The sequence below is a fragment of the Nycticebus coucang genome, chromosome 12 (assembly GCF_027406575.1).
Source record: "Nycticebus coucang isolate mNycCou1 chromosome 12, mNycCou1.pri, whole genome shotgun sequence".
Taxonomy (NCBI): Eukaryota; Metazoa; Chordata; class Mammalia; order Primates; family Lorisidae; genus Nycticebus; species Nycticebus coucang.
In genome coordinates, this window is record NC_069791.1 from 95,476,626 (window position 1) to 95,493,571 (window position 16,946).

At 43.8% G+C, this 16,946-nt stretch overlaps 1 protein-coding gene across 4 annotated transcripts in view; it reads left to right on the top strand.

Moving 5' to 3' along the window:
* Positions 1–16,946, top strand: part of MYH11 (myosin heavy chain 11) — a 124,891-nt gene that overhangs the window by 72,321 nt on the left and 35,624 nt on the right. For all 4 annotated transcript variants that reach the window (XM_053556359.1, XM_053556360.1, XM_053556361.1 and 1 more), the window contains 6 exons: positions 1,486–1,629; positions 9,307–9,402; positions 12,471–12,589; positions 14,525–14,677; positions 15,404–15,577; positions 16,743–16,916. In XM_053556359.1, coding sequence (XP_053412334.1) covers positions 1,486–1,629; positions 9,307–9,402; positions 12,471–12,589; positions 14,525–14,677; positions 15,404–15,577; positions 16,743–16,916 — 860 coding nt within the window. The remainder of the gene's footprint in view (positions 1–1,485; positions 1,630–9,306; positions 9,403–12,470; positions 12,590–14,524; positions 14,678–15,403; positions 15,578–16,742; positions 16,917–16,946) is intronic.

The following is a 16,946-nucleotide window of genomic DNA, read 5'->3' on the forward strand; positions in this document are numbered from 1 at the left end:
CCAACTTAAGGTCAAATTTACCAATCAGCTTCCAAGTGTCTTGACCCATGAAAGACCTTTATTTAAAAATAAAAGTATCTCCTTGACATTTCTCCAAAAGTATAATTAAATCCAGTCTAATTAAAAATAGGTCTGCAAGAGGATACTTGATGTGCTGGAGGGTATGAGAAAAGCAAATTGTTGAAGAGAAAGAAAGGCAATTATAAGTTTGGGTGGAGAAAGAGGACTGAACAACAACGAAGGAAATGTAATCGTGGAATATGACTTTATAGAGAGCAATATCTAACAGATGCAATGATATAATCCAGGACTTGGCAAATGTTTTTGCTAAAGATAGTAAACATGCTAGACTTTGAGGACCAGATGGTTTCTGTACCAACTATTCATCTTTGTTGTTATAATGAGAAAGCGGCCATTGAAAATAAACAAAGATGAGAGAGACAATGTTTCAATAAAGCTTTATTTATAAAATCAACAGTGGGCCAGATTTGCCAACCCCTGATATTATCTATTGATTCAATTAGAAAGGGATGGTGGTGTAAGACAGCTAAATTTTTATCTACCATAGCAGAAGCCAATATAGATGATATCTGAATTTGACCTTCAGAAATAGCCTAATGTAAAATATATAATGGTATGTACATTATAGTGTACATCCCAGCACATACAGCAAGCCTATTATATATAGAGAGATAGTGGTCACTACCAGAAGAAACAGCTAAAAGAGTTAAAAACTAGGTATTATAGAGTAAGGTAGTAATTGGAGAAGGGATGCAACAAGGAAATGATATTTCTTATTATAAACTTTTGATAGTAAGTGATTTTTAAAATTCATGTGCATATATGACTTTGATAAACATTTACTAAATGGATGAAGATTGATCTAAATGTTAGGACAGCTTTTTTCCCTTAAGATAGAGTGCCTACAGACAACTCAGAGAAAGACACCCCTTCCACTGGGTAGATGCAACCCTGTGTCAGGGATTGTGTCTTAGCCTGGGCTGGATTTCAACTGCACCCTGGAGCAGTGTACAACCTGCGCTACTGTGTGAGACCAGAGATGGTTGACGAGACCATCATGATGCAGGAGGAAGGTTTTTTTTTTTTTTTTTTTTTTGTAGAGACAGAGTCTCACTTTATGGCCCTCGGTAGAGTGCCGTGGCCTCACACAGCTCACAGCAACCTCCAATTCCTGGGCTTAAGCGATTCTCTTGCCTCAGCCTCCCAAGTAGCTGGGACTACAGGCGCTCGCCACAACGCCCGGCTATTTTTTGGTTGCAGTTTGGCCGGGGCCGGGTTTGAACCCGCCACCCTCGGTATATGGGGCCGGCGCCCCACCGACTGAGCCACAGGCGCCGCCCAGGAGGAAGGTTTTAAGAAAGGAAAAGAAATGACGATGGTCCAGATCTTCAACCAGGTTCTCGTCTCATGTTAAAAGCAGAAGTGTGTCTTCTTCATGCCTTTCCCCTCTTCTTCTCCTTCTAGGTGACTTGCTTTTGGAAGGCTTCAGCAACTACACATTCCTCTCCAATGGATTTGTCCCCATCCCGGCTGCGCAGGATGATGAGATGTTCCAGGAAACGTTGGAGGCCATGGGAATCATGGGCTTCAATGAAGAGGAGCAAATATGTAAGCCTTCACACCGAGTCTGGGGTTGGAAAAGAGACCCAGATTTGTGCTCTGGGTGCCGCCAGAATTAGTTAGGGGGACTCTCTTCTGGTCAGGACGGATATCTGCTCTCTAAATTCCCCACCTCTTAGGGGAAAAAAAAAAAAGGAAGAGGAGGAAAATGAATTTTATTCTTGGTAGTTTGGTGATACTTTGGAAAAGTAGCTGTATAATTAGGGCTATTTCTCTTGCAAGTGATATAAGTTACAAGAGAAATAAGCTTAAGCAAAAGGGAAAATGATTCCGCTATATTGCTGAGAAATTCAGGGATATGGGTTTCAGGTACAGTGGGATCTAGAGGCTCAAAAGATTTCTCCAGAACCTGATTTCTTGTCCTCTATCTCTTAACCACATTGTCTCTACATAGGATGAGTTTCTTGACAGCAACACGGCTGGGTTCCAGCCCTTGTAGTCTTTGGAGTTTTGTCCTAAGAGCAGAGGAGATTCACTGCTGGAATTCCTGAGTGGGGCCTTATGGACTCTCATCAAGTGGCCTGGGTTGATGTGCACATTCCTGAGCTGCTCATTATAGCCAGAGTGGTGGAAAGTGCTGAATGGTTTAGTTATGAGCTCTAAGAATGAATTCTTGGAGCTCATGGTAGAGATGTCATCTCAGCAGGACAATGTGAACAGGGATAGGAGAGGGGGAGTGATGGAGGCAGTGGGTTTGCATTCCTGGAAAGGCAACTCTGGTGATAGGCCAGTATTGATTACTATCATTTGACCAATGGACATAAAAACACACTTTGTCTTGAAAACAGGACAGCTCAAAGGAGACTGTCTTCCTGGTCTCAATAATGTTCTTCAAGAAACACTTTTCTTTCTGGGTTAGACGTTCCCCAGTGTGGAAGGTTAATCTCTTTTGGGAGCACTAAGTCAAGATGGTGGAAACTTTTCCTCCCTTCCCATGTCCAGTCCCCTTTGGAGCCCCAGAATAGCACTAAGTTTGCCCAAATGCAGCATAGAGGGATGGACAGGTCCACCAGCGATAACTCAGGATCCAAAAAAAGAAGGATCCATGTGTCAGTTGGTGAATGAATGGTGCTCGTGAGATTTGCCCAGGGTCCCACATGAGAGAATCCAACACAAATAGCCTCCCTGTCTGAGTGACACAGACTCTCCAAGAATGATTCATTTTATTTGGGCTGGGGATCAGTTTTTCTTCTAATCTCGCTTAAGAAAAAACCCAACAAAGCTGGGCGTGGTAGTTTGTGCCTGTAATTCTAGCACTCTGAGAGGCCGAGGTGAGTCTGAGTTCACTGGTTTGAGACCAGCCTGTGCAACAGCGAGACCCCATCTCTAAAATTAGCCAGGTGTTGTGGAGGGCACCTGTAGTGCCAGCTACTTGGGAGGCTGAAGCGAGAGAATCACTTGAGCCCAGGAGTTTGAGGTTGCTGTGAACTATGACGCCATAGCCCTCTACCAAGGGTGATAAAGTGAGAATCTGTCTCAAAAAAAAAAAAAAAAATCAACAACAAATAATAATTAAGTACTTGCTATGTGCCAGGCATTAGCCAGGTCCTTTTCTTTTTAGCATACTAGGATGTTCAGTAGAGTTTTATTTAAATAATAAAAACCTGGAACAAACTAAAATGTTGATTGATAAAGGATTTATTAAATTGCCTATGCTTGTAAAAGAAAACAATGGGGCCATTTAAATTGTGTTTTAGAAAGACTTTGACTTGAGTAGAAATGTTTATTCCATATTTAAAATGGACGCATCAAGTGACAAGCATGAGACTAGTCTGAGCAAAAGCAAGACCCTGTCTCTAAAAATAGCCAGGCCTTGTGGTGGGTGCCTATATAGTCTCAGCTACCTGGGAGGCTGAGGCAAGAGGATCTCTTGAGCCCAAGAGTTTGAAGTTGCTGTGAGCTATGATAGCACAGCACTCTACCGTGGGTAACAAAGTGAGACTTTGTCTCAAAAAAAAAAGAAGTGACAAAGCAATATGCTAAGCACTTCATATGCATTGCTTAATATCACAGCAACCCTGTAAAGTTGCTGTTATCCCCAGTTTGCAGATGAGGAAACTGAGGGATGGGGAAGCGAAGGAGCTTACCCAAGGATACACAGAGGGTTGCTGACAGAGCTGGGACTCACTCTTGGGTCTCATGGACTCCTAAGCTCCTCCTTTTGTCTATGAGAAGGGAGATTATTTAAAGATTTTAAAATCATTTAAATAATCTGTGTCAGGGCCTAGGTGGAAACTGAGGCTAGGGGAAGCCCAGTGTATTCTACACACAGATTGTTTAAATATTCTCTTAACCACAGAGAGTGGACTCGGGCCAAAACCTTGGGCAGAACCAAGCATCTAGCTAGAAATGGATATTATTTGTTTTCCTTGTATTTATATTAATAGTTGTCATCTATTTATGGCAAGTGAAGCTGATTTATCACTTAAGATAAAGTTTCCCTTTCAAATAAATTTAAGGAAGGGGACGTAAGTGAATTTAAAACAAAGTTAAGTAAATATGGAAAAGATAGTAAACAGGTAGAGAAAGCATTAAGATGACGGTGTGTGCAAATGACCAACACTTACAGAATGGACTTAGCCAGTATGTATGCCAATCCTGGTCATCAATCCAAACCTACTCCCAAACTCTACACCATGGGGCTTTAAGGAAAGGTGGTGGGTGAGTCATGCCCCAGGCTGGAGCTTCCTGAGGCTCCAAGTAATCAAGAGAGGCTGGGATTTTCCCTGCCACATCAGTTTCTGCTTCTCATCAACATCCAGGAGAGAAACCACCAAAAGGGACCTCGGAGACTGTCATTCCAGCCATCCCCTACCCCTTTTCCTGGATCTCAGCAAGGGAAATAGACTTGAACCCCAGGTCACACAGCCAGCCAGTCACAGTGTGGGATTTGAATGATGACAGTGGCATAATAGCAGCTAATGTTCACTGAGCTCTGACCGTGCTCAGATGCTATGTTAGCTAATGCTCATGACAAGCCTATGTGGTAGTTTTTTTTGCCAGCATCAGCTGGCAAAACGAAGGCCCAGAGAGGTAATTGCAGACAAGAAGTCACATAGCTCCTTAAAACAGGCCTGGGATGAGGCCTTGCAGCTCCAGTGCCGGTGCACTCAAAGCCTTGACCGGGTTGTCTAGATCCACGTTTCAGACTTCAGTCCTTCACAATTGATGCCACTTCAGTTTTCGTCTCTGTTATCATTGATTGAATATTTTTGTGTAGGGTAGATTTCCACAACCCTGTCCACACTGGGCTTTGTCCTAAACATTTATTTCTATAAAATCATTGATCTTATATGTGTTGGTTATACTGTTTCTAATAAAGAAGAATAAATATATAACTATTAACATGAAAAATAGTGTTTCACATGCCACCTAGTATCATCTAGCCCGTGTACCCCTGGCGGCAAATATGCCTCATGTTGGTAGCCCTGTTTCCTATCCCTCAGTAATAAGGGAGGTGTATTCGTTTCCCAAGGCCACTGTAATGAATTACTGCAAACTTGGTGTCTTAAAACAGTAGGAATTTATTCTCTTCTATTTCTGGAGACAGGAACAGAGTGTCTGAAATTAAAGTGTCGGCAAGGTTGGTTCCTGCTGGGGTCTCCAGGGTGGGGGGAAGGATGTGTTCCTGACCTCTGTCCTGGCTGCTGATGGCTCCTGCTGTCTTTGCCTGTCCTTGGAATATTGGTGTGTCACTTTGGCATCTGCCTCCTCCTTCTGGCCTTCTACTCTGCGTGTCTTCTGTCCATCATAAGGACACTTGACCTGGGATTTAGGGCTCACTAGTTTAATTCAAGATGATCTTATCTTTGAGATCCTTTACCTGATAATATCTGCAAAGACCTTTTACCTCTATTGAAGGCCACATTTACAGGTGGACATATCTTTTGGGGCCACCCTTCAATACCCTACAGGGAGCTACTACTTTTTGCCCACTACGGGGCCAGCCTCTTGCTTGCATCCTCTCTCCTGACGTGAACTTTATGAAGTAGATACTCCTATTACCATCTCCATTTTGCAGATAGGGAAACTGAGGCTTGGCAAAGTGAAGCTTGGATTTGAACCTAGGACTGTCTAACTGTGGGGTGCATGCTTCCCACTACCATACAGGACTGCCTGCCAGCAGCACCCTTGATGTCCCTTTACAGTTCTCTGCTTTGCTGTCTGCCAGCGCTTTCTGTTGGTTCGTCTCTTATGGCCTAAGAGAGGTGGCATCCTTTTGTCATTACTGTGATTGTGTTAACTCTACAGAAAGTACAAACTAATGACTAGAAAGCCCCAAAGAGATTATTTGACCACAATAGCCTTCAAAAAAAATTTTTTTTAATTCACTCCCAGCATTTACACATGGGTTAATTTCACATAAAAAGTTGAGTTTCCATCATCTCTGGAAGAATCCAAACTTCTGGCAATACTGACTTATTTTCCCTGTGACATTGATGGAGTAGTTGCTGTCCCTGACTCAGGGGGGGCGCTATGGCACCTTGGGTCCCCACAGTTCCCATCAGTCAGCTTCATGCACATCCACCAGGAGTGAGTTCCTTCCCAACCCTGCAGGAGACATTTAGCAATATCTGGGATGGTGTGTGTTATCACAGCTCTGGAGAAAAACATCACTGACATCTAGCGGTTAGAAACCAAGGATGCTGCTAAACATCATTTGATGATGCCCAGGACGGCCCCCAACAACAGAGAATGATCTGGCCCTCAATTTTAACAGTGCCAAGATGGAGAAACTCTGACTTAGTCTGCTCACTTGGCCTCTGCAGCCATTTCAGCAGAGGCTAGTTTAGACATGTACTTCAAAAACCATGAGTACAGCTCTTGATGGTTTACAGAGCCCCTTTCATAGAGGTTAGGAAACTGTCTTAGCAATGTCTTGCCAATAGCAGCTTTGTTTATCATCAAAGCAAGGGTTTCTGCAATCATGGATGGGAGTGGATGGGTGAGGGGTCAGAAGCTGGGTCTTTCTCCTGAGCTAGGCCAGGGACCCTACAGTGTGAGGGTAGCTATTGCAAAGGGCCTCATAACCCCAGGTTTGGCCTGAGGAACTAGAGAAGGCTAAGATCTCCAGGGTTTGTTCCTGGAACATGATTTGTTCCAAGCCAAAATTCTGACAGGCACCTGAATTGAGCTAAGCCAAGCATTTGCATTAATCAGTTATCCATTCTCCACTTATCCACCTATCTGTTCATCTGTCCATCCCTCCACCCACTCATCTATCCATCCCTCATCCATCTATCCACCCACCCACCCATATATCCATCCATCCATCCATCCACCCATATATCCATCCATCCATCCACCCACCCACCCATATATTCATCCATCCATCCATTCAAGATTTCATCCCTCCATTCATCTATTCATCTATCATCCATCCATCCATTTATTCATTCCTCTGTCCTATCCACCCATCCATCATCATACCTCCTTCCCTTCCTCCCTCCTCCCCATGTGTGTCTGGCCCTGGATTTGGTTTTGGGAATTCAAAATCATTCTCCAGAAATTCATGGTCTTGCGAGAATTTCAGACACAGAAATCATTTTAACAGTAATGCAGGTAGAGTGGAGAGTTAGAAGGGTTCCATGTATTCTGAGAACACAGTGTTTTTGCCTGGAGACACTTAGGAACAAATTTCCACCTTCATTCTAACATAAGCATCTTGTACACCCAGCAGAGTATGTTAAGAAGCACAGGGTTTTTTTGTTTATTTTTATTTTTTATTAAATCATAGCGGTGTACATTATTGCAATCATGGGGCACCATACACTGGTTTTATAAACCATTTGACATATTTTCATCACACTGGTTAACATAGCCTTCCTGGCATTTTCTTAGTTATTGTGTTAAGACATTTATATTCTACATTTACTAAGTTTCACATGGACCCTTGTAAGATGCACTGTAGGTGTGGTCCCACCAATTACCTTCCCTCCACCCATCCTCCCCCTCCCCTCCCCTCCCGTCCCTTTCCCCTTTCCCCATATTCTTAGGTTATAAATGGGTTATAGCTTTCATATGAAAACTATAAATTAGTTTCATAGTAGGGCTGAGTACTTTGTATACTTTTTCTCCCATTCTTGAGATACTTTGCTAAGAAGAGTATGGTCCAGCTCCATCTATATAAACATGAAAGAGATAAAGTCTCCATCTTTCTTTAAGGCTGCATAATATTCCATGGTGTACATATACCACAATTTATTAATCCATTCATGGATCGATGGGCATTTGGGCTTCTTTCATGACTTATAAATTATGAATTGGGCTGTAATAAACATTCTGGTACAAATATCTTTGTTATAATGTGATTTTTGGTCTTCTGGGTATATACCTAGTAGAGGAATTATAGGATTGAATGGCAGATCTATTCTTAGATTTCTAAGTGTTCTCCAAACATCTTTCCAAAAGGAATGTATTAATTTTCATTCCCACCAGCAATGCAAAAGTGTTCCCTTTTTTCCACATCCACGCCAACATCTCTGGTCTTGGGATTTTGTGATATAGGCTAGTCTTACTGGAGTTAGATAATATCTCAAAGTAGTTTTGATTTGTATTTCTCTGATGATTAGAGATGAGCATTTTTCATATGTCTGTAGGCCGTGTGCCTGTCTTACTATTGACATAAGATTTACATGTAGAAAATTGTGTATGCAGTAAGTGTACAGGGCAATGCATTTTTATGAATTGCACCTACCTGTGTAACTAGCATCCATTTTAAGTAGGAGAACACCACCAGAACCCTCTAGAGCAGTGGTTCTCAACCTTCCTAATGCCGTGACCCTTTAATACAGTTCCTCATGTTGTGGTGACCCCCAACCATAAAATTATTTTCGCTGCTACTTCATAACTATAATTTTGCTACTGTTATGAATCGTAATGTAAATATCTGATATGCAGGATGTATTTTCATTGTTACAAAGGGGTCGCGACCCACAGGTTGAGAACTGCTGCCCTAGAAAAAGATATCCCCAGTTAAAGATAACCATTATCCTGACTTCTAATAACATAGTTTTGCCTGTTCTTGAACATTCTGTAAATAGGCTTATACAGTATGTTCTGGCATCATTTGTCGATATGTCAGTTTTATTTTAAAAATTTGCATCTGGCATCTTTGTCGAGTATCCGTAGATGTGTCAGTTTTGTCTTTTGTAGTTGTAGGTCAATTCATTTTCATTGTTCTGTTATAGGGGTTGACAAATGTTTTCTGTAAAAGGCCAGATAGTGAATATTTTAGCCTTTGTGGGCCATATGATCTCTATTGCAACTGTTTAACTCTGCCATTGAAGCGTGCCAACAACTATAGATGATATATAAATGATCACATGTGGCTGTGTTCCAATAAAGCTTTATTTATAATAGCAGGCAGCAAGCCAGCTTTGGTCCACGGGCTCTTGTTTGGCAGTCCCTGCTCCGTGGTATTCCATTGTGCAAGGTTTTTTTTAGCAACAATCTGAAAACATTCAGTTCCCCCTATCAGGTTTTCCCCCATTAGCAAGGAGTTAGGAAGTTTAACTCTCCCCTGGACTCAGGGCCTCAGAACTGAGTCTCTTCAGAGGAAAGGTGTGGGCTGGCTTTGGGTCCCCGGTGACTTCTAGACTCCAATCCTTCAGAGCACCTTGGTGTTGACATCTGGGTCTGTTCTTCTCTTCTTTCTCCCCTCAGCCATACTGAAGGTGGTATCATCCGTACTACAGCTTGGAAATATTGTCTTCAAGAAGGAAAGAAACACAGACCAGGCATCCATGCCTGATAACACAGGTACTTGCTACATTTTCCTAATTACTGATGACTTTCGGGGAGGGGGGGGTGTCACATTTAGCTATTAGATATCTTTCTGGGTGAGAGTATCTGGAAAATAACAACAGCAGGACTAGTTATTATCACTGCTTTTTAAAAGACTTTTCACTGCTCAAGAGCCTATGTGAAAAGTCTTTGAATCAGGATGTGGGGGAAAAAAATTTAGTAGTTTTAGGTTAGACAGGATTCTAAGTGATTCTCTCTTCTAAAACCCTCCACTCATCTTTTTTTTTTTTTTTTTATTGCTAAACAAATACATCTTGAAAACTTGCTATTTGCCAGGGACTGGGATATAGCAGGAAACAAGTCTTTTGTTGGGGAAATAAGACTTCACATTTTCCTAAAATTTATGGGGGTGCCAAAAGAAATGCAAGATATCTAGTTAAATTTGAATTTCAGATGAACAACAGAGACCTTTTCTTATTACTATCTTCTATGTAATATTTGGAACATAATTATACAAAAATGTTCTTGCTTATTGGACATTCAGATTTAACTGTACATTCTATATTTTTTTCTCTTTAAATCTGATGACGACCCGCCACCCCAGGGCGGCGCCTGTGGCTCAGTGAGTAGGGTGCTAGCCTCATATACCGAGGGTGGTGGGTTCAAACCCAGCCTTGGCCAAACTGCAACAACAACAACAACAAAAATAGCCAAGCATTGTGGCAGGCCTGTAGTCCCAGCTACTCAGGAGGCTGAGGCAAGAGAATCGCCTAAACCCAGGAGTTGGAGGTTGCTGTGAGCTGTGACGCCACGGTACTCTACTGAGGGTGATAAAGTGAGACTCTGTCTCTAAAAAAAATTTTTAAAAATCTGATGACTCTCCTTACACATAAGCAGTAGTTTATGTTTTCAGAAGATTACAGCAAGACTACCACTATTCTTGTTGGTGGCTAAGCTGAGAGGAAAACTTCAGGTTTCCCATTTGCCAGCTCTTCAGGGAAAGAGAAATGAAAAGACACCCTTGTCAAGAGACGAGGGTGAAGAATCCCAAGATCACGCTCTCTACTCCCCTTCTTGAATGTGCAAACTCTCATGTGACACTAGTCTTTGAGTTTAGGAAGCAACTAGTGGCTTTTTAAGGAAAAGTTTTAAAATGCAGAAACATACACAATATAACAATCCACGTGCCCACTATCCACAATAGATGTTTGTGAATATATCATCATATTTCTTTGTCTTTAATGCTGTGGTCCCCAACCCCAGGGCTGCAGACCAGTACTGGTCTGTGGCCAGTTAGGAGCAAGGCAACATAGCGGGAGGTGAGCAGGGCAAGGGAATGACACTTCATCTGTATTTGCAGCCACTCCCCGTGGCTTCTCTCACCACTTGAGCTTGGCCTCCTATCAAATCAGCATTGGATTAGATTCTCATAGGAGCAAAAATCATACTGTAAACCACATGCAAGGGATCTAGGTTGCGTGCTCCTAATGAGAATCTAATGTTCCTTCTCCCTTCCCCCCTGGTCTATGGAAAAATTATCTTCCATGAAACCAGTCCCTGATGTCAAACAGGTTGGGAATCACTGCTCTAACATGAAATAAACCAGTATAGACAACATTGATGTTCCCTCGTGCTCTCCACTGAGTCCCAGCACCCTGGCCGTACCTGCATCTCCGTCAACCACAATCATTACCTTTCCAGTCTGCTTTCTACTTTCACACACACACACACGTATCTGAACAGTATATACCAGGCATCCTCAAACTTTTTAAACAGGGGGCCAGTTCACTGTCCCTCAGACCATTGGAGGGCCGGATTATAGTTTAAAAAAAGAACTATGAACAAATTCCTATGCACACTGCACATATCTTATTTTGAAGTAAAAAAACAAAATGGGAACAAATACAATCATACTGCCTCATGTGGCCCGCGGGCTGCAATTTGAGGACCCCTGGTATATACTGTTGTTTTGTGAGTGCATTTTTAATTTACATAAATCATGTCACATTATAGGCATCAATCTGCAACTTGCTTTTTTTCACTCAATATTCACCATTGCTTAGAATTCCTCAAGGTTAGTATCTCTCCCTAGCGTGGCCATCAAAAATGTCTTCAAACATTGCCAAATGTCCCCTGGGGCAGTCATCCCCAGTGAGAGCCTCTGGTCTAGAGAGAGAGAAAGAAAGAGGTAATTTCTTTAACTGCATTTGGTATTCTATCTGTGAAAAGGCCACAATGTATTCATCCATTTCCTTATTAATGGACGTGTAGGTTGTCTCTAATATTCTGCTGCTACGTTCAATGCTATAACACATGTCCTAGAATAGTAGAACAAATATTTATTGAATAGTTGCTATATGTCAGGACTTTGCATACCTTACCTCATTTAATCCTATTGACAACCCAACCAGAACCTGAGAGTTAACCCTTTTTTTGTTTCTTTTTTGAGACAGGGTTTCACTCTTTTTACTGTTGCCTAGGTTAGAGTGCAGCAACATCAAACTCCCGGGCTCAAGTGATCCCCTTGCACGACTTCATTCCTTTACTTCATGAGAAGCTGAGATGATAGGCATACGTCACCACACTGAGTTAATTTTTATATTTCTTTTAGAGACAAGGTCTCACTGTATTGTCCAGGTTGGTTTTGAGCTCCTGGCCTGAAGAAATCCTTGACCTCCCAAAGTGTTAGGTTTACAGGCATGAGCCACCCTGCCCAGCCCAAGAACTGATCCTTTTGAAAGCTGAGAAATGCAAAACTATGGGAGGCTAATTAGCTTGTCCAAAGTCATATGACTTGGAATTGGGAAGGGGGCAAAGACATGAACCTAGAACCATCTGCCCCTAATCTCCTGACTGAGGCATACCAGCCCACCCTTATCGTTGCCTCTGAGTAAAACATTGTGGTGAAGTCACGAATGACTGCAGCTTTGGGGACTCTTTCATGCTATGTTCACTACTATCAGGTTCCATTTCTCCAAGAGAAGTCAATGTAAACACAGATAGCAAATATCCCATTTAATGTGCTTTCCTTGCCAAGCCATCTCTTTTGTGATCCACTTAAGATGCTTCTTTCCTCCATTCAGCTGCTCAGAAAGTTTGCCACCTCATGGGAATTAATGTGACTGATTTCACCAGAGCCATTCTGACCCCACGTATCAAAGTTGGGCGGGATGTGGTACAGAAAGCTCAGACGAAAGAACAGGTAATGATGCATTTGCCATTTATTCCTGCAGACTCTTTCATTCATCACTCACCTATTCACCCACTGCACTCATCTATCTCTCTACCCGTCCTTTCATTCACCCATCACTCATTCACTCATTCTTTCATCCACCCATTTATTTATCTACCTAACCATTTACTCACCTATCCATCTATCTACCCATTTATTCATCTGCCCATCCATCCACCCATCCCTTCCTCCATCCATCCCTTCCTCCATCCATCCCTCCACCTACTCACCCATCCCTCCATCCATCCCTCCACCTACTCACCCATCCCTCCATCCATCCCTCCACCCACCCATCCCTCCATCCATCCCTCCACCCACCCATCCCTCCATCCATCCCTCCACCTACTCACTCATCTACCCACCCACCCACTCATCCATCTATCCATCTACCCTCCCATCCCTCCATCCCTCCAGTCACTCACTCATCCCTCCATCCATCCTTCCATCCATCCCTCCACCCACCCATCCCTCCATCCATCCCTCCACCCATCCCTCCATCCATCCCTCCACCTACCCATCCATCCCTCCACCTACTCACTCATCCCTCCATCCATCCCTCTACCCACCCATCCCTCCATCCATCCCTCCACCCACCCATCCATCCCTCCATCCATCCCTCCACCTACTCACCCATCCCTCCATCCATCCCTCCACTACCCACTCATCCACCCACCCACTCATCCATCTATCCTTCTACCCACCCATCCATCCATCCCTCCACTCATTCACTCATCCCTCCATCCATCCTTCCACCCACACATCCATCCCTCCACCTACTCACTCATCCATCCCTCCAACAATCCTCCCACCCATCCACCCACCCACTCATCCATTCATCCATCTACCCACCCATCCCTCCATCCCTCCACTCACTCACCCACCCATTCATTCATCCACTTATCTACCCATTCATTTATCCACCCATCTACCCATCTATTCCTCTACCCACTCATACATCCACCCATCTATGCATTCATTCATCCATCCATTCATATGTCCATCCATCTACCCATATGTTCATTTGTCCATCTGTCTGTCCATCCATCCATTTACTCACCCATCTCTTTATCCCTCATTCATCTGATACTGGAATATTTGAAGTTCCATGTCAAGTTTAGAGGACCCAATATTAAATAAGAATGACAGAGCACTTCTCCCATGACCCTGTATTAATCTCTTAGTTGTAGGCATTAGGTCTTCCTTTAGAGACTTATCTGTGGAAATGACCACGTTCCTTTTCTACAGGCAGGGCTAACTCCTTCTAAATGATCCCTGGGATGGAGCAGGTTCCATAGTCCCTCTGATGGGAAGTGTTTAAATGTCTATACAGTCATTCCTTAGGGATGACCACTCTGTCTCTTATTGCTACTTTCCTGCTGGTTGTACAGATGGTACAATTTCCCGTTTTTGTTTCTTTTTAAATTTATTTTTGAGATAGGATTTCTGTTACTGCAGAGTGAGTGGAATGCAGTGGCATCATCATAGCTTACTGCAAACTCAAATTCCTGGGCTCAGGCAGATCCTCCTGCCTCAGCTTCCCAAGTAGCCAGGACTATAGGTGTATACCACCACACCTGGCTAATTTTTGCATTGTTTGTAGAGATGGAGGCCTCACTCTGTTGCTCAGGCTGGTCTCAAACTCCTATACTTAAGATGCTTCTTTCCTCCATCCAGCTTCTCAGAAAGTTTGCCACCTCATGGAGATTCCTGGCCTCAAGCAACCCACCCCCCACCCCCGCCTCAGCCTCCCAAACTAGTGGGATTATAGGCATGAGCCTCTGTGCCTAGTCTATTTATTTCTTTAGGGCCTGATTATAGGTTGGGGGAGAATAAAAATCTGAGCCTGGGTCATGTGAAAACACAGCCCATTTGGAATAACTGTGTTTCCTTCACTCTCTTTTGCAGGCTGACTTTGCCATAGAAGCTTTGGCCAAGGCCACTTATGAGCGCCTTTTCCGCTGGATCCTCAATCGTGTGAACAAAGCTCTGGACAAGACCCATCGGCAAGGGGCTTCCTTCTTAGGGATCCTGGATATTGCTGGATTTGAGATCTTTGAGGTATAGCCTGGTGGGATCATAACAGCCATGATCTTGATTCTCTGGGATGAGGCCTCTCCTTAGAGAAGTCATGATTTTGGAGAAAGGCATGCAGATGGTCATGATAGAATGGGAGGCCTTGTAGATAAGGTTAGATCCTGGAGAGTGTAAGGGACTCTCCATATTAGCTGTACGCTCAAGCAATCTCTCTCCTCATTGTGGCAAGATGGCTGCCACAGGTCAGGAGTGCATCTCTTTCCCAACATTTCCAACCCCTATCTTGGAATTGAGTCTCATTAACTCTTGCTTAACTAAATTGGGCCCAAGCCAAGAACCTCCAAGCCAAGAACTGTTTGCAGGATCTTATAGTAGAAATGTGAACATTGGATAGAAGGAAAGTTCTCAGAGAAAGGAAAGGTCATGAGATTGACAAATACCACCAAAAGATGCCCACCTCTCTGAGCCTATGTCTGCATCTGTAAAATGCAGCTGGGCACATTCCGTAATGACATTATTCTATCCATAGATCATTGTACAGATAGAGGAGATAAGTGTCCTTAAAGCAAGGTGTGAGAGGGCCACATATGTGGGAAGAAGTCAATTTTGCCAGCCCTGGTAGACTTCGAGCAGCCTTAGCTGGGGCCCAAGCCCACTTGTGGGGCGCTGTCTGGGGTGGAGCTTCCCTGGGGCTTGCCATCCCCTGACCTCGTATGAGACACTGACGTCGCCTCCATGCCATGTGCCCAGGTGAACTCCTTCGAGCAGCTCTGCATCAACTACACCAATGAGAAGCTGCAGCAGCTCTTCAACCACACCATGTTCATTCTGGAGCAGGAGGAATACCAACGCGAGGGGATCGAGTGGAACTTCATTGACTTTGGGCTGGACCTGCAGCCCTGCATCGAGCTCATCGAGCGGCCGGTGAGGGGCACGTGGGCACGTACAGTGCACATGACACTTGCACATGTGTGTGGCCTTCACTTAGCTAGCAGGTGACCCGGCACTCTCTCCATGTCCATGGCGTCTTCCATCACCATGTCCTGAAAGGCTGTAAAGTGAATCTTTGTGAACTAAATCATAATTCCTGTTAACTTACCTCTAAATATTAATGGCATTTCCTTCCTTCCTTCCTTCCTTCTTTCTTTCTCCCTTTCCCTCCCTCCCTCCCTCCCTTCCTTCTCTTCTTTTCTTACTTCCCCTTGGTCCCATCCATTCATTCCCAAAGACAGTGGTCTTTGTTCTGATCACTGATGTATCTCAAACTCCTGGAACCATGCCCAGAGTAGGTGAACAACTAATTGTTGGATGGATGTTTAGCACACCTGCTGTGTGCTAGGCCCCCCTCTTTCGGGGCAGGGATGTAACCATAAATGAGATGGGTATTGTTCCTGCCCTCCTGGAGGAACAGACAACAAAACCAGAAAAATAAAGCAACTGAAGCTCCTGGTAATCCAACATGGAAGATGACTTAGGTCTGCTTTGGACAAAACAGTCAAGAAATGTCTCTCTGAGGCCGTGTTAACCAGTGTGATGAAAATATGTCAAATGGTATATAAAACCAGTGTATGGTGCCCTATGATTGCATTAATGTACACAGCTATGATTTAATAATAAATAAATTCAAAAAAAGTCTCTCTGAGGCTGAGTCCAAAAAGCAAAGACCAGCAGAGAGAATAGCATATGCAGATTTGATGGTGCTCCTGATGCCCGAGTTTAGACTATCTCAGTCACAAGGAAATGCTTTACTAGCAGGAACCCTAAGCACGTGTAAGTAAAGCAACACATTCGTTTGTAAGAATTATGGGATCTTTGTGATGTTGTGTGTGAGGTGCCTATGGGGGTGACAGCACGTGTCGTGACCTATTATTAGTGCCACCTTCCTTCCTCAGCACTGGTCCATTGGCCACAGGGTAATTTCAGGTTGGATTTGGAGGTGTGGGGGCATAGATCTATCTTATATGCAGGCAAATACCATAGCAGAGCTTGGGGATGCCTGTGTGTTGTGTGGGGCTGGTCAGCTCTTCCCGGCAGACCAGAGGCTCAGCTGCCCTCCCGCCTCTCTCTTCTCTCTACTTCTCTCCCACAGAACAACCCCCCAGGCGTGCTGGCCCTGCTGGATGAGGAGTGTTGGTTTCCCAAAGCCACAGACAAGTCTTTTGTGGAAAAGCTGTGCACAGAGCAAGGCAACCACCCCAAGTTCCAGAAGCCCAAGCAGCTCAAGGACAAAACCGAGTTCTCCATCATCCATTATGCTGGGAAGGTACCAGCTATGGGTGTCAGGGTGCTCCCG